Raw genomic sequence first — 27,392 nt, forward strand, 5'->3', positions numbered from 1 at the left:
TGGCCTCATGTTCTAAACATGCTCAGATTTCCCACTGGCAGTCTGCTCATTAACCACTGGATTACACTTCTGCAACAGTCACACACATTACTATAAATACTGTGGGAGAGTTTATGCCGGGTTAGAGAAGGCACACATATACATAGAGGTTTATGCCTCGATGCAGCGGTCCAGGGTTCGAAACTGACCTGTGAGGATTTCCTGCATGTCTTCCCCCTCTCTCTCCCCTTTCTCACCAACTGTCCTGTCAAATTATTACATTATTACATTACATGTCATTTAGCTGACGCTTTTATCCAAAGTGACTTACAATTGCTATATATGTCAGAGGTCATACACCTCTGGAGCAACTAGGGTTTAAGTACCTTGCTCAGGGACACATTGGTTGATGTATCGCAGTGGGAACTGAACCCAGATCTCCCACACCAAAGGCATGTGTCATATTCACTGCGCCATCACCACCACATGGATTAAAAGGCGATACATCAAATTAAAAGGCGATACAGCCCAAAAAATTATCTAAAAAAAGAAAAAAAAAAAAGGCAACACAGTGGCTGCTGCAAAAGAGAAAGAATTTGTGTGGGAGAAAATTGCTGCTAGAGTAAATGTGTAAGTTCCAATATAGTGTATTAATATCATATTTAATCATACATATAATATTACTGGTGAAATGGTATTGAACCTACAATATATTTAATATTTGTCAGATTCTGAACTCTTATTAAAAATAATTTATAGAATTCATTCAAGAATTCATTTACGACTTAGTACTTTGTAATCTTCAAATGTGAAGCATGAGTGGTGACCTTTGACTTCAGTCTCCTCTTCTCTCTCTGTGTGGATCATCTGGACTACACACAGATTGAATCAGCTCTCAGATCATCTTTATTTCTATAGCCTAACACTAGATAGTTTATTATGCATCTAGGTCTTGTTGTTTTTGGAACTCAGCATCCTTGTTGTGTCTTTGGCAGAAGATCCTAAATGTGACGTGACATGTTTGCATTCAGACAGAATAACTTGTTGGAAGTGATCCAAGAAACAAAGAAACATGTTTACTTGCAGACAAACTGCTGATCTGACAGGAAACAGATACACTCAGCTCATAAAGTAACAATTTTTTTGAGATATTAATGATAAATTAAGTTCTACGTCTGTCAACGGGACCTTTTGTCCCTCCAGTGGTGGAGCTGATTATTCTGCAGACTTCCCGTAAATGAAAGCCTTCCCAGTGAAATGCTCCTCTGGAGAACAGAGTGAAAGCTGCCTCCTGCTGGCTGTCTGACTGCATTACATCATGCTTTCTTTCTTCTCAAAGCCTCAGCTCATGATCGGCTCAATGTATGCATCATCAGATCATCTTTATTTATTAAAATGGTAGACTTTATTATATATCTATGCGTGTCTTAGGGGTGAAAAGGTAACATCTACATTGATTGGCTTCATTGAGCTCAGTGTGTCATAGGAAGTCCCACGCTCTTTAAGATATGATGGTGCCTGACCATTAAGAGCTTTGTAGATCAGGAGAAGGATTTTAAATCAAATTCTGGATTTTATAGGAAGCCAAGGCAGAGAAGCTAACACAGGGGAAATATGATCTAATTTCTTAGTTCCTATCGGTCATTCTGGATCAACTGGAGAGTCTTAAGGGACTTGTTAGAGCAACCAGTTAATAAGGAATTACAATAGTCCAGCTTCAAAGTAACAAATGCATGGACTAGTGTCATAAACCTGGCTCTAGGTCATGACAAAAACTGGGAAGAGACACAGAATGCCACTAAATCCCGTTATTAGGAAGCTGGTCCTTTCATTTCCTGTGGAGCAATGGGCCCAGGTGCTTCAAATCAGGCTGCATCAGCTGGCACCTTAAAAACCCAACATGGCATCATGACTTCGTGCAAATATACACGCCAACTTTCTTAAGCCAAGTGGCGTGTTATCTGTACGCTTTTGGAGCTATCCGCGTGTATGTCTACACTGTATAGAGCAGGCATACACATACACGCCACTTAGCGTGTTATCACGAGAAGAAAGCTAAGGTTGAGTTCAGGAAAAGAACGGGGTTGGGATTAGGAAATGAAAAACGGGGTTGGCTTTAGCAAAAGAAGAAAGCGACGTTTGAGTTTAGGAAAAGTCACGCGCGGGACAAGCAAACATCACACGTGGTCAGATGCAGGACGCGATCCCTGGTCTCCTGAGTGAAAGTCCTGTGTTCTCCTCCAGCCCGACCAACCTCCCTGCTAGGGCTGTTCGATTATGGAAAAAATAATAATTATGATTATTTTGGTCAATATTGAAATCACGATTATGTAGCACGATAACTCATTAACATTTGGATATAATGGATAGTGTCCAGGGTATAATCTGTTAGTGTCCTTTATCATACAGAAAGAGTCTTTGGATCGGAATAAAATCTGTTTAACTACTGTGAGTTGGTTCAGCTTTACAGATATCACACATAACGTTACACAGCTAATGAACAATTCCAGATACATAACACAATGTGCATCTCACATCACATTTTCACTCACAATGACCACTACTACTGTCATTACTAAACATTGTGCCAAACAGTGGCAGTTTTTCAAGTCACATGGGGGCGGCACGAGAAAAGAATCCTCTGCTCCGCGAAGCAGTTTTCTATTATCTACCATTTCACTGTGTGGGGAATTGACAAATCGGCGCCCCCTGCAGCTGCAGGCGCCCTGCTTGCACCCCATACTTTCACAATGAAATGGACTAGTCCATTACAGTGCGGACGCGAAAGATAAACACACGGTGACAGGAGAACTGGGAGTACACAGAGACGGAGCAAGACGAGTCTAAACCTTTCTTTTATGGCAATGGTCTAAACGCGAAAATGAAACAAAGTTACCCAAGTGGCTCAATTAAAAGAAAAAAGCGAAAAGACATGTTTTCGGCAGAAGCAGGACCTTCATCAGCTCCCGTGGCTGAGGATAGTGGTGGTGTCGGTATCAGCGGCATGCACAGTGAGGAGGAGACTCAGGGGGACAGAGACAGAGATGAGGGAGTGAGGGTAGAACCTGCACTAAGCACAACAGCAAGCACAACTCCCCTTAAAACACTTTGGCCCTTGATAAAACTGAGTGGTGGACAAAACACTACAACAATAAAAGACATAGGCATGCTTTACTGTATGATTGCATTAGTAGCCTAGATAAACGTTGCATATCATGCAAACTTTAACGAGAATTGTAGCTTAGGCAGACAAAAACTGATAACCTATACGGTCAAATTTTGTGCAGAATTGTGTTCATTTTCTTTTGGCAATGTTGGAGGTAGAGATTGTGCAACTTAAAAAGTGTGTTTCCTGTTGTAATTGTTACAGTTAAATAACTGGATTATCTTAAGTGTGTTTTTCAAATGTTCTAATGAAGGATTTGTGCAATTGAGAAATATAATTTTGTCTTTCACTTATGTGGTTATAATTTGGGAGGGGGGGGAGCTCGAAGGGGGTCTCTGTAGTGCTGACACCAGAGCTCAGCTATTTTTTCTGGGCTACCAACCCCTTCAATATCAGCCGGTAACGTTGTTTTATTGTTATTCAGAATTTTGACCTCTTGCCAGAAATCAGTAAGTTTGTTATTCTGTAGCTTTCTGGCTAGCGAGTCAGCTCTCATCGTGTTCTCATTTTTCTTAATAAAACGAAGTGCATACTTAACTCTAGCATTTGTCATTTTTTTCCTATCCAGCAATACCCCATGTCTAGACCTACCTGCCTCTGACCAGAGTCTAACGGCCTCTCTTGCCTCAGCATACTTTTCAGCCACAAACTCATTCCACCCAGGTCTGTTGTTAACTACCTTACATTTACTTTTACCAAAGGGTTCACTGGAAGTATTAAGACATTTCACAATAACATCATACATAGCACAGAGTTTTTCAACATGTTGCACATCCTTGCAATTCATATCTGAACACATTAGGGCCTCATGAGGCAGAGCAATATTATTTAAGAGACTCTCCGTTCGCAGTGAGTATCCAGCCACCATCTCTTTGCTCAGTTTTGACCAGTCCAGTTTACTGGAGGAAGCAGCATTATTATTATTTCTGGACAGCAGGGGAACATTCTCAACATCTATCAGTGCAGCAATAGGTATATGATCAGAGATGGCAAGTTCATAACAAATCTCCACATTACCCAGTGAGGCATGAGCATCAGCTGTGGTCACAATATGGTCTAACCAAGATGTTGTGTGCCACGCTTCACTAACGTAGGTAAAACTTGTGTCAGGCAACAGAGCTTTACTCCATAAAATTAATTTAGACTCATTACAGAACTGCTGTAGGTGTGCTGCAAATAAGGATTTGCTATCAGACATGTCAGCATTAAAATCACCCATAACATAGACACAGGATGAGCTGGTATCCTCTATGAATGAATGATTAAAAGCTAACCTGTTCAGAAATTCATCCTCATGCTCATATGATTCATACGGTGTATAAACATTTAAAACAGTAAATTTCTTTCCATTACAGTTACACTCTAGACCAAAGGCCCAGTCAACATTTAAATATATAATATATATAATCTGATCAATGATAACTCTAAGATTCCTTACATTGGTGCTGGAGGCCAGGGCGTTTTCATCCAGAGCTATCTTCAGATAATGAGCTTCGGAGGTGTTTGGGGCCAAGAACAATACCTTCAGTTTTGTCTGAGTTTAACATCAGGAAATTTCAGTTAATCCAGGATTTTATGTCCTTAATGTCTGCTTGAAATTTAACTAACTGATAAGTTTCATCTGGCTTGATCAATAGGTATAAGTGGGTATCATCTGTATAACAGTGAAGGTTAATTGAGTGCTTCCTTATAATTTTGCCTAGATGAAGTATTTATAAGGTGAATATAATTGGTCCAAGCACTGAGCCATGGCTAACTTAAGCGTGCCAGGAGGATTCATCATTAACATGAACAAACTTGATCAGGCTGATGAAAAGGACTAAAACCAGTCAGTGTGATCAGAGTCAGATCAGGAATTAATAACTTGATTTAATGAAATGAGACCGCTGAAGCGCTCAGCAAAACAACCAGTGACTTCAGAGTTTATTGGTCCTGCAGACAACACAAACAGTTCAAACTAAATGAGAAACTGTCTGAGACAAAGAAAATCATATTATCTGTTATTTTATATATATATATATAATTTTTTTTTTTTTTGCAGCTGTTTAACTTTGCATGTTTTGATTGTTGTTGAGTAAAATATTCCCCAATGTTTCCCCTCTCTGAGACAAATGTCAGTTCCAAAGAGACACTTTAACCCACAATTAAGAGAGATATAAAAAGTCGTTGGATCGAAATATTCATCTTCTTCTCCTCCATACTATAGACCTGTCAGTGTCTGAGCTCTGATAGAGATGCTGAGTGAGTTAATGAGACTTCCCAGTGAAATGCTCCTCTGGAGAACAGAGTGAAAGCTGCTTCCTGCTCTTTATTAATTAATACTAGACACTTTTATATTAGGCACAAGTGATGCAAATCAAACACCATTAAGGAGATTCAAAACTTCACACAGTGTGATTTAATAAATATTCTACAAAAGGACTCAAAAAAATGGGTGTAATTAAGTATTATTTTAGTTTAGTTGTTGAGTATTGTACACAGCCTAATATTAGATATCCTGATCCACCCTCCACACCAGATGGCGGTAATTCACCAAGAAGAAGAAGAAGAAGACACCTGCTGCCATGTTACTTCACCAACAGGTGCATGCTGGTTGTAGCTAACATGCTAAATGCTAACATGCTGATGGATTCTTATTCCCATTCTTCATTTTATAAAAGGACAACACACATTAATTAACATTTCTGTAAATGTGCCATTGTTAGCCAGCCGGCTAATTTTCAACTGTAGTTCTTTGGCCAGATGATTTTAGACCAGAGCAACAGGAAACAGCAAGACATAGTTAAACTATACAGACAGAAGTCAACAAGACACTATACATACAGCTAGAGCAACAAATAAGCTTTCTCAGTAAGCCATGCGGAGCTACAGGAAGCAGCAAGACATTAGCACAGTTACACATCAACAGTATCCCCATTCAGTATATGAAGCCACGCAAGCATCAAAACACAGCCAAGCAACACAGACCCGAGCCATCTTCTTTCATCGTTCAAACATGCAAAGCAGTAATAAAAAGATGAAATAGGCTACATAACTCATAAGGGCGGCGTTAATACAGCACAGGTTAAAAAGATGGTACAATAGTTAAAATACAAGTTAATTTTTCATACATAACCAAGAAATGCAGAGTGGGCTATATTTGACACCGGGCAAGACATCAAACATGTTAGAAGCAGGTCAGCAGTGATAACAACAATAATATAAAATTACCAGGGGCCTGTTTCACAAAACCAAGATATCAAGTTATCCTGGATGATTTAAGCCTTGACTCGGTTTCACAAATGTGGAGGCACATAAATCACCATGGAGATTTATTCTGTGCAGCTAGCCTGCTCCCGACCAGGCTAAGAGCCAGGCTAACAGCTAGCCTGCTCCAGACCAGGCTAACAGCTAGCCTGCTCCCGACCAGGCTAACAGCCAGGATTTATTAATCCTGGAGCCTTTTCTAATCACCCAGCAGTGGTTTTACCCTATTGTTATCAGCCTGGATTAAAATACAACAGGTGCATATTGCTGTTCATTTAAGTATTGTTATTATTTAAAGTTGTGACCATAATTGTTTTTAATAATTATTCATGTGACAGTCATTGTTACTGTTATATTACTGTAGACTGCTGTTCATATTGTTGTTAGAAGTTTGATGAATATATTATGACAGTTGTTGAGATAATTAGAAAAGGCTGATAACATTTCAGATGTGTTTTAAATGAAGTCTGTTACTAAGGTCAATACATACAATACTGTACATTTCTATAGTGGACCAATGCACCTCGAATTATTTTAGTTGATTAATTCTTTTTTTAATTCTTTAACAATAAGGATCATGTTTTTCCACTTCCATGTGCATGGTTTTTGGGATCTTAGCACACAATTTGTGTTGTCCAGTAAACTGGGACTATAATTTGGGAGGATTGTACAATTTGAAGAACATATCCTAATTGTACAATCCTCCCAAATTATAGTCTTAGTTCACTGGACCAGTAACTATCTAGTGATGTAGGCTACTGTACATTCATGTTACAACAGGGGAGAGGACACCTCAATGGTTTTTGACCTTATGTTTTGCTGGGGGGGAAATAACTGATGAATATACTCTGTTACATTCATGTTTACAGTGTGCATGGGATTTATCACTTAATTATCTTTATAGTTTCTAGATTTTAGAGTCACATTTCTTCAGTGTCTTTATTTTCTATGTCCACAAGGGAGCAAGGCAGATAATATGTACAGAAGGAAACTCGTCCTCTATAAAACAATAAAAAAAGCGTGGCAGATAATAGCGGACAGACTGAATGATAGTCTAAAAATATACATTTATGAACTACTGCTCTTAACTGAAACCATTCAATGAGTCACTGTCATCTGCAAAAACTAACAGTTGTACACTTTGCATTAAAAGCGAGCAGTGGAAGTTAATATGACTTAGGTAATTTATATTTTAGCCCATGAGAGAGAGGGAGGAACAGAGTGAAACAGATATGTACGCATCATATTCTAGCGTTGTAGAAAATTGATCTTCTGGTAAATTTCGTGAGTAACATTATCTTCTGCTTACTTTTAAGGCAAAGAGTACAACTGTTAATGTGTGTAAATGATTAGTAGCCTAATCCTTGAATGGTATGATTATGACGGCTCCAGTTCAGAGCAGTGGTCAGTTAATGTATATGTTTAGGCTACTTACACATTCAGTCGGTCCGTGATCGTCTGCTACGCTTTCTCTCACTGTTTCATTACAGTGGCTGTGTTTCTTTTCTTTTTATACAAATAATGTGTTTCACATCATCATACTTCCACAAGAAGCTGCTGCTCACTCTGTATAAAGTATGTACAATGCGTATTCTCCATTTTAGCATCAGTAAATCTGTGATCAACCTCACGGTCTTTTGAGGAAAGCCGTGGACGTGCATCTATCTGAATTACTTCAGCCTGACTAGACCTAGTCTCTCCTCCTCATCCTGACTAGACCTAGTCGCTCCTCCTCAGCCTGACTAGACCTAGTCTCTCCTCCTCAGCCTGACTAGACCTAGTCTCTCCTCCTCAGCCTGACTAGACCTAGTCGCTCCTCCTCAGCCTGACTAGACCTAGTCGCTCCTCCTCAGCCTGACTAGACCTAGTCTCTCCTCCTCAGACTGACTAGACCTAGTCGCTCCTCCTCAGCCTGACTAGACCTAGTCTCTCCTCCTCAGCCTGACTAGACCTAGTCTCTCCTCCTCAGCCTGACTAGACCTAGTCTCTCCTCCTCAGCCTGACTAGACCTAGTCGCTCCTCCTCAGCCTGACTAGACCTAGTCTCTCCTCCTCAGCCTGACTAGACCTAGTCTCTCCTCCTCAGCCTGACTAGACCTAGTCTCTCCTCCTCAGCCTGACTAGACCTAGTCGCTCCTCCTCAGCCTGACTAGACCTAGTCTCTCCTCCTCAGCCTGACTAGACCTAGTCTCTCCTCCTCAGCCTGACTAGACCTAGTCTCTCCTCCTCAGCCTGACTAGACCTAGTCGCTCCTCCTCAGCCTGACTAGACCTAGTCTCTCCTCCTCAGCCTGACTAGACCTAGTCTCTCCTCCTCAGCCTGACTAGACCTAGTCTCTCCTCCTCAGCCTGGCTTGGCCTTCGTGAAACGCACCAAACCAGGATGCTCAGATTAGAAACTACTCGGCTGATACACCACCCTACACAGAGGAAATGCTGGTTAATAACCAGCCTCTACCCCCCCAACCTCAGACCCCCCCACCTTGTGTTGAGACTGGTCTGGTCTGCCACCTGGTGGTGTTCTGTCAGTACTGCATCTCCACTGTCCTCACAGGAAACACTCTGAATCACTGACCTTACAAACACACACACACACTCAATGCTCAATGATCCAAACAACACACTCCCACAATGCTGTGCAGCTGCAGAACACCGACTCTGTTTTAGGCTTGTAAATATCATTTTCCACATTACTGTGAATCTAAATGTTCAAAGACAAATGATGCAAATGCATAAGGAAAATTATTACTTCTTGTCTTTACTCATCAAAAGATATATAAGAAAAGATATATATATATATATATATAACTATTTAGAGCTGAATAAGGGGTGGGAAAAATCAGCTTCTGCATCATCCCGTTTCTTGTTTATAACGCTTTATACATTTAATTTTTCCTTTTGTATGTTGCAACACACTTATTGTATTTTTTATATTTTATTTTAGTTTTAGTTCGAAATAAAAGGAAGAAAGAAAAAGATGTGAGAACTTTCTTCTCTTCGCTGCAACAAATCCAAATCCTACTGATCACCACAGATGCATGGCTACATGTTGTATTAATAACTCTTTCAGTCTCAGACCAGAAGCTAGCTGTGTTTCTGTACATCTACAATCTATTTTAGACTTTAGCATCAGAACTGTTGAAATGACTTAATAACTAATTAAATGCTTCAGTGTCTTCAGCAACACTGAGAATCCAAACCCAGTCAGTCAGACAGCCAGCAGGTGGCAGCACAGCTCCTTCTCTTTCTTTACACATGCTCAGGTCAGCTCACAGTTCACTCTGTTGGCTGGCTCTTTCATTTAGGCTAGTTCTTTTTTAATTCAACAGTCACTATATTACTGTAACGTTTAGGGGACAAAATGGAGACACAAAATAGGGACAAAAAAGTGCTCTAACTTGTCAAAACACACACACACACACACACACACACACACAGACACACACACATCTTTTATTAACCAAATCGCATAACCCATAAACCTTTTTTTAAAGTTTTGTTGACTTTTCCACATCATCCTGCTTCTCAAACAGAAGAGAATTAAACAGAGCTGTATAACAGAGCTACTTCACTACTCTACTTAAGTACTTAAAAGCTGTATCTGTACTCTACTGGAGTATTATTTTTTTCTCCTACTTCCACGTTTACTTGAGTACATATTTTCGATGAGTTTAATACTTTTTCTCCGATAGATTTTTTTATGTGCTTCATCGTTACTCATTACTGTTGTGAAAACTCACGCTACAGAGACTGTGTAGGTTAGTGTGTGTACGTTAGTTATGTACGCTAATTACGTAATTTGCGTAAGAAATCCCCGAGATTGCGTTGTTGAAAAGTGCCGTTCAGAAGTCAGAGACGATGTAACTTTGTAGTCTTTCTATTGAGCCATTGTTGCAGCAGATTAAACTATTCCTGAGTTGTTTGAGTCTGCAGTGAGTCCTGAACCATTTGACCCTGTGATGTGAAGCTGCTAGTTTATCTGTACTTTGCTAGCTTGCTAACTTTCCTGTTCATCACACATGTTAGAGGTAACAATTTTTGGTTCCCAGAACTTTCTGGGAACGTTGGTTTTTGGTTGCGGGATTGTTCCCTAAAGGTTAGTTTTTGGTTCCCATGGAAAGTTTTCCTGGCGTTTAGGGAACGTTAGTTGTTGGTTACATCGACCGTTCTCAGAACATTCCCAGAATGTTTGCCTAACGTTGCAACTTTTAGAGAATGTTCTCCTACCATTGTAACCTTTAGAGAACGTTCCCCTAACATTGAAACCTTTAGGGAACGTTGCCCTAACTTTCCCCTACCGTTGTAACCTTTAGAGAACGTTCCCCTAACATTGTAACCATTAGAAAACGTTTCCCTAACATTCCCCTAATGTTCCCCTACGTTGTAACCTTTAGAGAACGTTCCCCTACCATTGTAACCTTTAGAGAACGTTCCACTAACGTTGCAACCTTTAGGGAACATTCCCCTAACGTTGCAACCTTTAGGGAACATTCCCCTAACTTTGTAACCTTTAGAGAACGTTCCCCTAACATTGTAACCATTAGAAAACGTTTCCCTAACATTCCCCTAACGTTCCCCTACGTTGTAACCTTTAGAGAACGTTCCCCTAACGTTCCCCTACCATTGTAACCTTTAGAGAACGTTCCGCTAACGTTGCAACCTTTAGGGAACATTCCCCTAACGTTGCAACCTTTAGGGAACATTCCCCTAACGTTGTAACCTTTAGAGAACGTTCCCCTAACATTACTTTTTACATTCCCATAACCTTTAAATAACTAACGACTGTGGTACCAATTTTATTATTAGTTTAAACTGTCTGTGCATGAGCAGGAATGGATTATTATATATTGGCAGGAATGAAAGAACAGGCAACAGGCAAACTTAATGGGATTTAAAACTTTAATATAAAATTAACAAAATACAAAAAAATATAAAAGGCCTAACAAAATAATATAACAATCAGAAACTATACAAATAAGAAACAACAATGGAGTGGGATGTAGAGTGCAAATGTAATGCAAATGTAGTGTGCAAAGATGCATATTGGAATGATAATGTAATGAATTATGATATATTAGCATATTAACAAATACAATTGCTTTAATAAAAAAATACAAGCTGCAAGATGGATGGAAAAATAAAATAAAATAAAATAAAAAATAGAGCTCCATGGTTTGGCTTATAGTCCTTCTTCTAGCTGGCCTAAATAGAAACAACTCCTAGCTATAGCTAGTGTGTGATACGTTTTTGGGGCTTTAATCGTTACTGTGCTGGAGAGAGGATGCTCATTTTACTTGCACAGTGTGATAATTGTACATTTTATTTCAGTATTTGTTAATATTTGTTATTTTTAATATAATATATTTAATATTTGTTATTTTATTCTTTATTGTTACTTAATTCCTTTGGCTACAGCCTTGGCTAAATATTTGACATAATATAAACAATATGATATTCAAACTTTTGACTGCTTTCTTGAATAACTAAAAAACACAATACTTGTACTTTTACTTTCAGTACTTGAGTAGTACTTAACTACTTGCAATACTTAAGTATAAAAACATTTAAATACTTTAGTACTTCTACTTAAGTGTTGTGCTTAAAGGGCACTTTAACTTCTACTAAAGTCACTTTTTTGATAGAGCACTTGTACTTTTACTCAAGTCTGGGTCTCTAGTACTTTATACACCTCTGCCTAATGGTAAAGTGCACCTCTACCTTTAGAGAACTAGAACATTTTACTCAAGTAAAAGCACTGCTGCTTTAAAGAAAAACAGCCTTACTTAACAAAAATTACTTTTACTATAAATTAATTGTAGTAAAAAACAAAGTTAGGCTACTTATTTGATACCTATAAATTGTGCTAGTTTTTTTTTGTGTGAAACACAACTCACCTGGACGGTGTCCAAGTCCTGTTTATGCAGGTCTGATGCTGCTCAACCGGACCAACACACCTGTGTTCCAGGCAACCGGCCAGGTAAAACCACACAGAGGGATGTTTACCTGGGTCAACTTCACACTGACATTAGCCATGGATAACAAAGGCCAAATCATTGAGCTTAATGAACCCAATCAGGAAGGTCAAAGTGAAGTCTGATTTGTCTTTCTTTATATCTATTATAAAACAAAGCTCATAAACTATAATCCTTTATTGAAGGTTTGTAATGTGCAATAAACCAATCAGAGCGTCATCTCACATTCACTTTAACAGCAGGCGCGCTCGTCCCATGGCTGATTGCTATTATGACGGCGGATTTGCAATGGCGCACGCCAGGAGCGGTTCACAGCCGAGAAGACAAACGTTCTGTTTAAATCTTTTTAAAGATTTTCATTTTCCGTTTGTATTTTTTTGTTCAGTTACAGTTTGCTATTGATTTTTGTTTTTGACAAAATGTCTGAAACTGCAAAATAGCACTAGGGAACATTTGCTCCTGAACATGCCTCCTCTTTTCGCTGAACCGCCCCCGGGAGCGCAAGTTCATTCCCTAATTTACCGACGTGAGTCTGTGGTGGGAAAAGTCCGCTGTGCAAAATAGGAATGATACATGCGTCGGTGTACAAAGTCAATTGCGCTGGGTGCAAGATAGGGCCCTAGACTATATATATATAGATAGACTTTCACTGATCCCAAATTAGGAAATTTCAGTGCTACAGCAGCAAAATATCAGACACACAGCACACATGTATACGTTACTCAATCCGAGTAACGTATTCTGAATACTTGGATTACTTCCACATTGAATTGCGTTTTATAAGTGTAGGAATGCAGCCATCACATACAGCTTACTAAACAGGCCTATTCTGGTGTGTTCTGTTCCAACTGGCTGAATGTGTACCTGAACAAGCAGATAGATTTCTGTATTTGTAGTCCTGAACTGCATACTACAAAAATCTAACCGCAGTCTTGCTACCACGAGCTAATTTTAGCTAACGTTAGCTAGTCATTCAACGGCTCTGGAGCTAGAAATCAGCACACAGGAGAATGTAAAGTCGCACGTCAACTATAAAATAGCAAGGTGACCAGTAAAACTACAGCAGACGACTACCCTTGGCTAATTAAAAAAAATAACTTACTTGAGGCTTCTTCAGGTTGGAGGTGGAGTAATTTGGACGCTGAAAGGAAGTTGGTTGCTGGCAAGCAGAGGTTACACTGCACAGTTATATTTCGTTCTTCTTGTTCTTTCTTTAATGTGAAATGCTGTTTGAATTTCCAAGATAGAAACGCATTCCTGCCATGGCTCTGTTGTGCCGGTTCCGGCTCAAACCCTACCTCTATCAGTGATCAGGCAAAAAGCTCATTTTTTCGTTTTCATATTGGGGCTTCTAGGAAATGTTTTGCCTTTAGTTGCCTTAATTTATTTAGAGAGTGAATAAACTCAGAGAAGTATCATCATGTAATCCATTGATTTCAACAATGTAACTGTATTCTAAATACCAACTATTTAAATTGTAACTGTAACGGAATACAGTTACTTATAATTTGTATTCTGAATACGTAACGCCGGTACATGTATTCCGTTACTCCCCAACACTGGGCATCAGTAACCCTCGACAGAGCAGTCAGACCAGACCTGTCTCTGAGCAGCAGCAGCAGCAGCAGCATGATAATCTCCTCCTCCCTCACTGATAAACACTGCAGGTCGTCTCACTGGAACATGATAACAGGACTCAATCATTGGAATTCCAATTGTTGAGGGAAAGTTTTTTAGCTTGAACTGACATTCAAATATGACAGTTTGGTTGCTTTAAGAAAGGAACATGATGTTCCTAGTTTAGTGTTGCTTCAGGGCATTTAGTTTAATTCAATTCAATTTTATTTATAGTATCAAATCATAACAAGAGTTACTTCAAGACACTTTACAGATAGAGTAGGTCTAGACCACAGTCTATAATTTACAAAGACCCAACAATTCCAGTAATTCCTCCAAGAGCAAGCATTTAGATAATACTTTTCCAGACAAAGCATTTAGTGCGACAGTGGAAAGTAAGTGTTGCTTCAGGGCGTTTTCTGGCTGTTACACAACACTGAACTGTGACAGGAGTTGTATAAGTAATCTCACTGGAATGATTAACCAAAGACAAAACTGATAGTGTTTAAGTTCAGGGGTTTTTACTAAAAGTCATTCTGCAGTTTAAAGAAGAACTGACTATAAAGTAGATAAGACAGTAATAGTTCAGATAGAGCAGCAGAGGAAGCAGCAGTCATCTTTACTGATCACACACACACACAGACCACTGACTGACCTCAGTCAGCTTTATTAACTCTCTCTTCTCTGCACCGTCACACTATTTATACTCTTGTTAAGTTACAGAAACACTTTGACTTGTTTGTTGGTCATTGTTACCAACAAACATTTTTCTATGTGTGGCGTTTTCTATGTCTTTACACACCAGAAACGTGTCCGACGCGGTGCTGCTGCTGCTAGCCTCATCTGTACACATGTATGTTTCCCATAAACATAAACATAAATATATATTGATTTGATTACAGCAAAGACATGCCATGCAGCTGACACGCTCACGCCATGCAGACAGTGTGCAGGAGGCCTTAAGGTGTGTCTAAATGTGTGTGTGTGTGTGTGTGTGTTTTAGTTTAACATATTTGTCTCATTGTTGAAACTCAAATTTCATGTGTGTGTTTTTGGCAGAAGAACCTACATGTGACATGTTTTGCATTCAGACTTCACCTTTATCCCACATATCATAGTCGTTCAGTCCTGCTTCCTCCATATCAAAATCATCTATAAAGCAAAAACATATTGTCACAGCCCGAACTTGAAAAAGTAGTCCATGCCCTCATATGTTTCTGTCTAGACTTATGCAACTCTCTTTTAACCTGCATCAACTGCTTCAACTTGTAATGTAATCATGTAATGTTGTTGATGCTGCTGAGTCAACAAGGCAAGGCAAGGCAGCTTTATTTGTACAGCACATTTCAGCAACAGGGCAATTCAAAGTGCTTTACATGAAAACAGATTAAAAAATGTAAAACAGATAAAATACAAGAATAAACACATGTAGGCCTAGGCATGATCTACTCCTCCCTCCTCTTTTGCTCTTTTGTTGGGGATCTAACCTCTTTAAATGTGCATGTGACACTTATTCATGTGAATGGTAGGCTACATGAATTCATTTTAATTAATAAACCCCTGGACTGTAATAGCTCAGATTTCAGTGTTTCAGTCTATTTCTGCTCATGTCCTTAACTGTGTGCACATTCGAAATGTAACTCATCCCATGTTATTTTGAGATAAAAGTCGTAATATTATGCGAATAAAGTCACAATATTTCAAGATTAAATCCACCTGCCCTATAGTCGGCTGTGCATTACGTTGTTATATGGCAGTATCTCATCCACACCGTCTGACTGACACAGAGATCCCCGCCAGGGTCTCTGGATGAGACAAAGTTTAGGGAAGCGGCTGAACGCTGCTCTACATCGGAGGTGGAAAACCCAACCTACGGTAAGAGCACAGACGCAGCGACCTAAAAAAGGACAATGGTAAACTTTAATATCCACTGCAGGCCTGCATGTCCAGTTATTTAGTATTTGTATGTTAGATTGTTTTGATGATTAAAACACTAAGCTTACCAGCAGAAATTACATACAGTAGAATCACAGAGGACACAAACGATTTCCATTGTCAAAAACAAAAAACAAGTTCAGACAATACCATCAACATGCTGCTCTCTTTCTTGGTCATTAAAAGTGAAACATTGAGATTAAATAATACGGTACATGGTACTTTGTAACCATTTTTTTTAAACAGACTGTACTGCTGCGAGGTAAACAAAAATGTCTTTCTGCCCATAAAAATCAAAAGGAATAAAGTCTTTTATGCTTCCTCTTGTAGAGTGTCTCTTTGTGGTAAAAAGTTAAAGTTAAAGTCATTTCGTACCATGTTTCTCACTATTAGGCAGCATGTTCATATTAATGATTTCTTCTTTTTCATTGTCACCCAGTTAAGAGTCCCTAGATGCATCTTTACTTTGTGCAGCCCGTACTGCAGACAGAGTGCAAAGCCCTGGACTGAGGGATTTCCTGTAACAGACTGTGCTGCGCAGTGGAGTGGCGTGTAGCTCCTCCCACTCAACAGAGATATAAATCCTCAGACCGTACGGTATGCAGTCACTCTAACAGGTATCATTCTACCCGATCCTCAGACCGTACGGTACGCACAAACTAAAGTGCAGATCAAAGGAGGGGAGAACAGCAATGGAAAAAAATCCCGGCGTGCATGGCTATATTAATGTTCCTGTTGTTCCTTCTGTCTGAAGCAGCTTCTGGTAAATATCTGCTTTTATTGTGAAAAGACTCATGTAGACTTTATTTCTGACCTGTGTTACAGAATGATGTCATCTTGTTCTAGAAAATGGGAATGTGATTGAAATGTACTTTATTTAAAAAATCTCTTTATCTGTTTAAGTTCCTTTTGATAATGAGACTGGATTTATGAAACTGAATAATTTATGAACTATTTTTCTTGAAGTAGTTAAAAGTTAGGCTTTTAAACACTTAGCATGTATAAATGTATTAAACAGTATTTGGTTTTGTTAATTCCAAGGGTTGTATTCAACTTTATCAGTTAGCCTTCTTAAAATATAAGAGAGTGATGGTGCTGTTTCAGACAAAGGTTTGTCGCCTAAATAAAGGTGGGACAGCGAGAGGGAGAGAGAGAGAGAGGAAAATAGGCGGGGTGTGGGGGGGGGTGTGACGTGCATTGAGCTGTGCAGTCTTGTGACTGGCTGGATTGAACAGGAAGAAATTACCCGCTGTGGTGCTGAAGTCAGTTCAACCTGTTCTCAAACACCAGCAACATTTCCTGCATCAGGAAACTTGTTGTTGCTGTTTTACAGACCATAACTGTGAAAGGGATCTGATCATAGCAGACAATGACATGCTTAGACTTGAGTTGGTCAGAAATTCATCAGCTTCATGTGTCTCAACAACAGCTTGTTGCTTGATGTGTAAATATCTCTTTCACTCTGTTCCTAAAATATAAATGTCCATATAAATGTCCTAAGTCATATTAACTTCCAACTATTCGTTTTTGGGGCTTAAAAATGCAAAAAAGTGAAACCACCCTCCGGAGTGGAAATCTTAAAAACGCCCCACCTGTCTAAAGGGTAAAAACGCACTGTGAGTGTGTGTGTGTGTGTGTGTGTGTGTGTGTGTGTGTGTGTGTGTGTGTGTGTGTGTGTGTGTGTGTGTTCGCGCTGGGTGTGTCCTGGGTGTGTCGTGTGTGTGTGTGTGTGTGTGTGTGTGTGTGTGTGTGTGTGTATGCGCGCTGGGTGTGTCATGTGTGTCGTGTGTGTGTGCCGTGTGTGCTGTGTGTGTGCGCGCTGGGTGCGCTGGGTGTGTCGTGTGTGTGTGTGTGTGTGTGTGTGTATGTGTGTGTGTGTGTGTGTGTGCGCTGGGTGTGTGTGTGTGTCTGAACTATAATAATTTAAGGTACATTGGTCCACTATAGAAACACACATGTACAGCATTTTATATATTGCCCTTAGTAACATACTTCACGTAAAATACAACTTTATCAGCCTTTTCTAATTATCTCAACTATCTCAACAACTGCCGTAATATATTCATCAAACTTCTAACAACAATATGAACAGCAGTGTTCATACAGCAATAGTAACAATGACTGTCATAGGGTAAAACCACTGCTGAGTGAACAGAAAAGGCTCCAGGGTTAGGGTTACAACCGAGCTGTTACCTGTTTTATAACCGTTATAAACGATTAATAAATCCTGGTTGTTAGCCTGGTCAGGAGCAGAAAAAGTTTGGTATGGCCCATCCCTAATCATTTCTAACTTCACAGTTAAAAAAAGGGTTGAGAGGGACAGAGACACAGAAGAGAAGGGGGGATGGGGTGGTATTCTTTATTATGTGTGTATGTTTCCTCTGTTGCACTAACATTAATGGCTGAGATACAAACTGTGAATCACAGGGACATTAAAGAGAGACATTACCTCTATTTAAATGTTGAGCCTCTATTAGTTGGAGTTGTTCCTCACAGCAGCTGATGACAGGAAGGACACACGTTAACATTCACTTACTGCAGGACAAATAATGTGGAAACATTCTTAATCCAGCAAAGATATTGAATTATGTTCTCTATACTGTACGTATGTATACATGTATATAATATCTTAAAGAGACATGGTAAAATGTCACCTTTGAAACAGATTTCTACTGATATATTTATATAGAGTTAGATTGTGACACATCGGTCCGACTCCTATCTATAAAATAATCTGCCAACATGTTTCCACGGCTCTGATTGGCTGTGTGAATGGCTCCATTTAATCCCATCCCAGTCTTCTAAAGAGTTGACCTGTGGTAATAAAGTCCTGTGATATCTCTGCAGTTGTGACAGATCAGTGAACGTCTCCATCAGGTGAGACTCTACAGAGACCTTCTGCAGGGACACACCTGTAGACAACTGTTGAAATAACATGACTTTTTATTATTAATAGTAGTTTATTATTGTTTTTCAGACCTGATTGTGGTAACAGTTGATCCTGGAGATGATGTCATTCTACCATGTGAGGCTGCTGATTCCTCCATCAGTGTTGTAGAGTGGACCAGACCTGACCTGGAGCCAAAACTCGTCCTCTTAAACATCGATGGACACCTGGATCCAACCTACCAGAATCCATTCTTTAAGGACAGGGTGGAGCTGGTGGACAGAGATCTGAAGGACGGAGACGTGTCTTTAATTCTGAAGAATGTGAACAACAACGACACTGGAACATACAAGTGTCGAGTTATAACTGGTGGTTCAAGACGTACAAAGAGAGACATTGACTCTGAGCCAATCAGAATCATCCGTCTGCAGGTTACAGAGCCAGGTGAGTGAGTCTCTCTCAGAGAGTTTTTCTGAGTATCAGGTTGTAGCTGCAGTTTCTAACATCAGAGAGGATGAAGACTGCTCCACTATCACACATTTACTGACTCATATGTTTATTATCTTCAGGTTCAAACAGTGGACACTCCAAGGATGAAAACTCCATGAATGATGTCCCTGAGGATGGAAACTCCTCTCCTGTAGGCCGAGACCTTGGACTGGCAGCAGGTGTTCTGGTTCTTGTAGCTGCTGCAGTGGTTGCTGTCCTGATATATAGAAGACATAAGGACAAGAGACCAGGACAACCTGCTGATAATGCTGATGAAGCATCGGGCGACAAGTTCAACTGACAACTCCCTGAGCTCTTTACACCAAGGTTATTATAGTTTTGATTTTTCATTAGTTTTTTTTTTTGTTTGATGTGTGTGTGTGTGTGTGTGTGTGTGTGTGTGTGTGTGTGTGTGTGTGTGTGTGTGTGTGTGTGTGTGTGTGTGTGTGTGTGTGTGTGTGTGTGTGTGTGTGTGTGTGTATTTTTACATTATTTTGCACTTTTTTGGCTTCTTTCTTTGAACTTTCCAAATGGACCTAAGAAAAAAGCACAAACATACCTGTAGAAAAAAATTCATATAAAATCCATTTTTTAAGACTTTTGACTTCAAATTTTTTCTGTAGTAAGTTGAGACATGTGGCTCTGGTCTTACCTAGATGTGTTTACAGCAGTGTCTTTTTGTCAGTTTACAGATGTATGACTTGGATGGAAATACAAACCCTCCATTCTAGCCTCTGTAACTCTGTGTCAGTAAGGCCTAGAATCACCCTGACACTTGGAACAAAGACTTGAGTGTGTTTCCTTTCCAATGATACCAGACACACCCCTGATTGTCAAAGTATATGGGAGCTGTACCACTTAATTTGTTTATGCCTTTTAGATCAAATTGCATGCAATTTTAGCCGTTCTATAACAGGTTAAGGCTAAATGAGATTACAACTCAAACTTTAAGCATGTTTGCATTCTTTAGATGTGTTTCGTTCAAACAAATGCTTCTTATTTAAGTCATAGATTTGTTCCTCTCTAAGTGTTTCATACATAGCACAACAACCAACAAATATCTACTGAACAGAGTCTAATGATACTAACTATGTACTGATATTTATTTTGTATTCATGAGCTTGTTTCTTTGCACGATCATTAAACTCTGATGTCACTGGTTGTTTTCCTCGTGTGGTTCTGTGGGTTTCACATCGCTGACAGATGGAACATTTGTTCTGGTTAAGGCTAACCGATCCACGCATCTCGTCAGTGTAGATAACAGAGACCAGAGAACAGATAACAGATAACAGATAACAGAAACCAGATAACAAACTCACCTCAGACTATAAACAGCTGCGACATCAGCCAGCAGTTGGAAACTTTACACCAATCACAAACAGCTACAGAGCAGATCGTCTGAGGTGTGTTTCTGTAGTCGGTGAACATTCAGTCAATTTTAGTGTAAAAGTCACAGAAACCATCAGCTTCTGTTTATCAGCTCATGATTACAGTCTGATGATCTTTAATGAGCAGATATTCATTATATATGTTGTTCTTCCACACCAGACATATTCACTGTTACACTCAGACTGCTTTTAATTTTTTAAAACATACAAGGCTTTAGACCACACACACACACACACACACACACACACACACACACACACACACACACACACGTCAGTTTAGCCACAATCTTGCATACATCAAGATGGGAGTTTATTCAATACAAATTGTGATCATGTTGTAATTTAGTGTATCATGTTTTAAGATCAAATTAGGCCCAGCTGACTTAGAGAAAAGACTCATCTTTCTGTGTTAGGGAGACAGGAAGTGCAGGTTAAAAGCTATTTTTTTTAGGTTGGACAATAATGAAGTGAGGAAGATGTAAATGAGCAAAATCAGGAAAGTTAGAATAGCCAATGTGAATGTCAGTGAGCAGAGAAGACTTCACGTTGAGTGAAGCTGAGATATGTGTATTAATCAATGATATGCATCAAATTATAAAAAGTAGTTAACTTGTGCCTGGCTCTGTTCCAAGGTAATATGATCAATGACACGGTGCTGATTAAGGTATTGTAACATGTAGAGTGTCTTCCACTTCACTAATTAGGATGAGCTAAGCCAGTATAATAATAAATAATATAATCAAATAAAAATATAATGTTGATATGATAAAACAGGGGTCACCAACACGGTGCCCGCGGGCACCAGGTAGCCCCCAAGGACCACATGAGTAGCCCTCAGGCCTGTTCTAAAAATGAAAATTGAATATTGATATTATCTGTTTCCCACCTTGTTAAGTCATTGTTGATAATTATTATGAGAAATCATTAACGTGATCAGTGTCTTCACATAGATGAGTATCATTAATCATTAATAATCATATATAACTAAAGGCAAACTGAGCAAATTTGTTATTTCAGAAAAGCGTATCAAACTGGTAGCCCTTCGTATGACTCGGTACCCATGAAGTAGCTCTCAGTTTCTAAAAGGTTGGTGACCCCTGTGATAGAGTGTCTAAATGTGTCCAACTGACACTGTGCAAAAGTGCTGTATAAAAAGTGCAGGCATAGATAATGTCTTGGACACCATCTGGTGGACATGCACCGGCATTACAACAGTATGGACAAGCAGGTTTACAGTCCCACAGGAATGGACAATATGTGAACACAACAACAGCTTGTCTCTGTTTAACTATTGAAATGTGGTCAGAAAGAGACTAAAATAGTGATAGCTGCATGTTATCAAAGTACACATCGAGGATCAACCAGGTTCATTGCCAAGTAGGCTTTCACAACAAGGAGTTTGGCTTTCTGTGGTCAAAATATGAATATGTGCTAAATATTTGCCTTAATGTAACATGTAGTGTTCATAGCACGAGGAGACTCGTCCCCACCAGAGAGAAGTCCAATGAGGGTGGTGTCGTCTGCAAACTTCAGCAGCTTGACTGACTGGTGACTGCAGGTGCAGCTGTTGGTGTACAGTTTAACCCTCATGTTGTCCTGGGCTCAAATTTGACCCGTTTCCAAGTTTTTTTATATCTGAAATATCGGAGGTCGAAAAAATAAGCGTCGGAAATGTCTAACAAGGCGACAAAACGTTGGGGGAAAAAGGGTAAAAGATATTAGAAAAAGTAACAAAAACTACAAAAACAAATACAAAGACACCGGACGTAAGCGTCAAAAACTTCGAAAGCGGCTAAAACGTCGAAAAAGTGACAAAACGCCAACAAAAGGGACAAAGACATTGGGTGGAAAAAAACGATAAAAATGTTGGAAAAAAAATGTTTAGGTGAAAAAAGCAAAAAAACATTGAGATAGGGACAACAAAAGGGTTTTTTTCATGATCGAGAGAAAGACAACAAGGCTTAAAAAGCTGGCGCCTACATTACCCACAATGCAGTGGTGAGTTATCCTGGAGGCTCTAGCCTGCAGCCGAGATGAGCAGTGAGCTACAGAGGTCTGTGAGCTCACTTCCTCCTTACCACATCAGGTGGTATTAGATATGGACAACAGGGGCATGAATGACTGGTGACGATCAGCTGTCTGCAGATCCAACATCATCTGTTCATAACAATAAACCTATTTTAGATACACAGACAAAGTCTATCTTTAGGGAAATGACAACTAAAATCTGACAACATGTAAAGGAAATAAACTTCATCAACAACATTCATCTCAGTGATTATAAACTAATAAGAGACTAACTGAGCTGCTAACTGCAGGAGGAGAAACCACGCGGCTGCTACACCACCCTCCACAGAGGAAATGGGTGTTAGAACTGCTCTGACCAACCTCAGACCCCCCCCACCTTGTGTTGAGACTGGTCTGGTCTGGTCTGCTACCTGGTGGTGTTCTGTCAGTACTGCATCTCCACTGTCCTCACAGGAAACACTCTCAATCACAGACCTTACACACACTCAAACAATTAATCTCTCTCTCTCTACCAGTCTGGTGTTGATGAGTTGTCTCCAACAGCTCCACACTGAGCATGCTCAGTGATCCAAATGAAACACTCCCACAATGCTGTGCAGCTGCAGAACACCGACTCCTTTTGAGGCTTGAAAACATTTTCCACATTACTGTGAATCTAAATGCTCAAAGACAAATGATGCAAATGCATGAAGAGAATTATTACTTCTTGTTTTTACTCATCAAAAGATATAAGAAAATATATAATATACAGAAGAACTATTTAGAGCTGAATAAGGGACAGGAAAAATCAGCTTCTGCTTTGTCCCACTTCTTGTTTATAACGCTTTATACATTCTATTTTTCCTTTTGTATGTTGCAACACACTTATTCTATTTTTATATTTTAGTTTTTATTTGAAATAAAAGAAAAAGACGTGAGAACTTTCTTCTCTATCACCACAGATACATGGCTACATGTTGTATTAACTCTTTCAGTCTCAGACCAGAAGCTAGCTGTGCTTCTGTATGTCTACAATCTATTTTAGACTTTAGCATCAGAACTGTTGAAATTACTTAGAGTGCTCATATTATGCTCATTTTCAGGTTCATAAATTGTATTTCGAGGTTCTACCAGAATATGTTTATGTGGTTTAATTTTCAAAAAACACCATATTTTTGTTGTACTGCACATTGCTGCAGCTCCTCTTTTCACCCTGTGTGTTGAGCTCTCTGTTTTAGCTACAGAGTGAGACCTCTCACTTCTGTTCCATCTTTGTTGGGAGTCGCACATGCTCAGTAGCTAGGTAAGGACTACTAGCCAGTCAGAAGCAGAGTATGAGGGCGTGCCCTGACAGTACCTAGGTAAGGACTACTAGCCAGTCAGAAGCAGAGTATGAGGGCGTGCCCTGACAGTAGCTAGGTAAGGACTACTAGCCAGTCAGGAGCAGAGTATGAGGGTGTGCCATGCTAGCAGCTAGGTGAGCATTATAACGTGTGTTCCAAAGTGACCACGTTTGTCTCTGAAGTAAAGGCTGGACTACAATAGAGCTGTTTGGAGCAGTTTGTGAACAGTGTTTTCTGTTGGAGATGGTAAGTCCCTTTGGGGGGGACTTTGGGCTTTTTCACTTTGTAAACCTATAACGTGCACAAAAAAGATATATAACACAATAAAAGGAAAGGGAAAAAGCCAAAAAGCATAATATGAGCACTTTTAAATAACTGTTAGTCTTAACTAATTAAATGCTTCAGTGTCTTCAGCTACACTGAGAACCCAAACCCAGTCAGTCAGACAGCCAGCAGGTGGCAGCACAGCTCCTTCTCTTTCTTTACACATGCTCAGGTCAGCTCACAGTTCACTCTGTTGGCTCGGTCTTTCATTTAGGCTAGGTATTTTTTAATTCAACCGTCCGTCACTATATTACAGTAATGTTTAGGGGACAAAATGGAGACACAAAAAACATGCTCTAACTTGTCAACTCACAGACATCTCACCACAGAGTGTCCAAACCAACAGTTAATACATTTCAGAAACACTCTGCAGCAGAAAACAGAACAGAGACTAAACTCAGACAGTTAAACTAAAATGACCGACAACACGCGGACACCACGGCGGGTGCAACAAATTAAAAAAAATTTCAATTGCTAAACGACAGTCGTCACAACTGGAGTCACATGTGCAAAACTCTAACTACAGTGTGCATTACAAACAGTCATCTAAACTAGAGTTCACATCTCCTGCAAAACACATTCACAGCAACACAACTCTTCACACACATCACAGAACAGGCTCAGGGCAGACAAACACTCAGAACAATCCTCACTGAGATAACACACACTGTCACTCAGAACAATCCTCACTGAGATAACACACACTGTCACTCAGAACAATCCTCACTGAGATAACACACACTGTCACTCATAACAATCCTCATCTAGATAACACACACTGTGTGTATGTAACCAAAGACATTAATAAGTCTAGAAAGCTTACAGTTTTTCTTGATTGCTTTGACGCAGCAGTCAACCCTAACTCCACATTTTTCAAAACAGTTAACACACAGTTAACACACACAACAAGTGTATGAGCTCTTCCAATCAACCATTACACAGTGGACAACAAAATACTAAATACAGCACTCAGTGCCAATCAGTGCACCATTGCTTGTCACTGTAGCCTATTACTGTACGTAGCTTTGATGCCAGTGACATTTGTTGTCAAATTTGACTCCTTGCAAAGATTTCCATCCAGAATCAGAAATGCTTTGATGCACATTTTATTGATTCCATTGATTCTTATTTTCAAACTGTGGCTGAAAACTGAAATACTGTAAATATTACACAAAATACATGTAAACAAAAATAAAATCTATTAGAGTATACGAAATTAAGAAAATAAAATATATTACAGTAAAATATAAACATCTATTACTGTAGAGTATAAGAAATAGCCACTATTGATACTCAGTCTCTTCTGTCTTAGACCTCTTCCATCCATGTTGGCAAAGAACAACACAGACGCTGCACCTTTAAGGTCTGCTTCTGCTCTGTTTGGTTACCATAGCTAAAACAATGGAGTTTGGACCGCTTGAATGACATCCTTGTTAACGGTTCTGCAAAAGGGGGGGGATGTGTCAATCCAATGAGAAAGGGTTAACACATTTGCAAGGTGTCTTCTGCTCTGCTGAGACAGTGATGATGAAAACCGAGTGGATCCCAGTTTCTTTAAGCAGGTCAAAGCAATCAAGAAAAACTGTAGTCAGTTAAAATTCCAATCAGCAGTGTTTGATAAGCACCAGGCTGAAATCTATTCTGTTTCGGATGTGTGGTTAACAGTTTTGACAGCAGTGTGTTAGCATTTGAACAAAGTGCTGTAGATCCACCGTGTTGTGCACGTTGTGGTTAAAGTCATGGGATAAGTGTGTAGAGTTTTGAAAACTGTGTTCAAGCAGTGAAAGAAGAACTAGAGTTTGGTCCACATGAACTGCTGCTGTGTGACTGTAGAGTTTTGTTCAGCAATTGAAAAAAACAAACAACTGTAATACTATTCCTGCGAACTAACTTGTGAAACTATCTGTTTTTTCAACACATGCATCATGACAACACAGGTCAGAAATAAAGTCTACATGAATCTTTAAAAAAAAGCTGATATTTACCAGAAGGTGCATCAGACAGATGGAACAACAACCAGAGGAGTTAGAGTTTGGCACATTTAGCTCCAGTTCTGCCCACTGTTGTTCAGCAATAAAAAAGAAACTGTAATATTAACATTATTAAGCCAAGTGGCAACAACACAGAGATATTTAAACAATATAAACTCCACAGCAGCTTCACTCACACACACACACACCTGAGTTTCCTAGCAACCTTCCTCTGAACAGTACCATCCATCCCAGAGAGCGTGTTGTTGAACTCACCTGTCTGAACCTGAAGTGGAGGATCATCCATCAGCATGTTAGCATTTAGCATGTTAGCCACAACCAGCATGCACCTGTTGGAGAAGTAACATGGCAGCAGGTGTGTTTGATTTGTGTCACCTAGCGTGCTGGGTGGGTGGAGCCTGAATCTAATTAACCCACCTGTTATCCTTGATAACAGATGTTGGTACATTTGAGGATAACAGGAGGGTTAAGGTAGATGTTACCTTTTCACCCACTGGGACAGTCATACTCTCACCTACATACCTTTATTAAAGTGTCTAGGGTTAATAAAGATTTGATGCATACACTGAGCCAATCACGTGCCGAGGTTTTGAGAAGGAAAGCATGATGTAATGCAGTCAGACAGCCAGCAGGAGGATCATTTCACTGGAAAGTCTTTTAGTATGTCTCAAACCGTGCACTTCCGTCCACTAATAAGACGGTTCTGGGGTCTCATTTATAAAACTGTGTGTAGGATCCTTACTATAAGTGTACGTATACGCACAAAAGCCAAAAATGATGTATGCCAAAAAAAAAATCTGATTTCTAAACTCGTGCGTATGCACACCTGTAAGTAATGTTCCCTTTATACAGTAAATCACAGATTACCCACAAGTGTGCATACGTGAATCAGCCTCTTGTCCCGCCCTGTACACGCCCATTTTTAACCATAAATAGTCAATGCAAAGCACCTCATGAATGCTGATCACTATGTTAATGACCCTGGCTTGCAGTTGTTCTTTCGTTACACCAAATCAAGACGACTGGCGGCAGGGAAAAAGCAAAAAA

General features: G+C 39.6%; 1 protein-coding gene and 2 long non-coding RNA genes across 3 annotated transcripts in view; 1 reads left to right on the plus strand and 2 right to left on the minus strand.

The window, feature by feature from the left end:
- The window catches only part of LOC116060888 (muscle M-line assembly protein unc-89-like), a 295,447-nt gene that overhangs the window by 67,546 nt on the left and 200,509 nt on the right, over positions 1–27,392 (plus strand). Inside the window, exon 6 of the mRNA XM_035993844.1 lies at positions 18,891–19,244. Within this exon, the coding sequence (XP_035849737.1) occupies positions 18,891–19,244 (354 nt within the window). The remainder of the gene's footprint in view (positions 1–18,890; positions 19,245–27,392) is intronic.
- The window catches only part of LOC118493576, a 328,097-nt gene that overhangs the window by 51,884 nt on the left and 248,821 nt on the right, over positions 1–27,392 (minus strand). The window lies entirely within an intron of this gene.
- LOC118493574 overlaps positions 18,914–27,392 on the minus strand; it is a 208,194-nt gene continuing 199,715 nt past the window's right edge. The window contains exon 3 of the long non-coding RNA XR_004895519.1: positions 18,914–18,988. This is a non-coding gene — a long non-coding RNA (uncharacterized LOC118493574). The remainder of the gene's footprint in view (positions 18,989–27,392) is intronic.

The sequence above is a fragment of the Sander lucioperca genome, chromosome 17, assembly GCF_008315115.2.
Source record: "Sander lucioperca isolate FBNREF2018 chromosome 17, SLUC_FBN_1.2, whole genome shotgun sequence".
NCBI classification, from domain to species: domain Eukaryota; kingdom Metazoa; phylum Chordata; class Actinopteri; order Perciformes; family Percidae; genus Sander; species Sander lucioperca.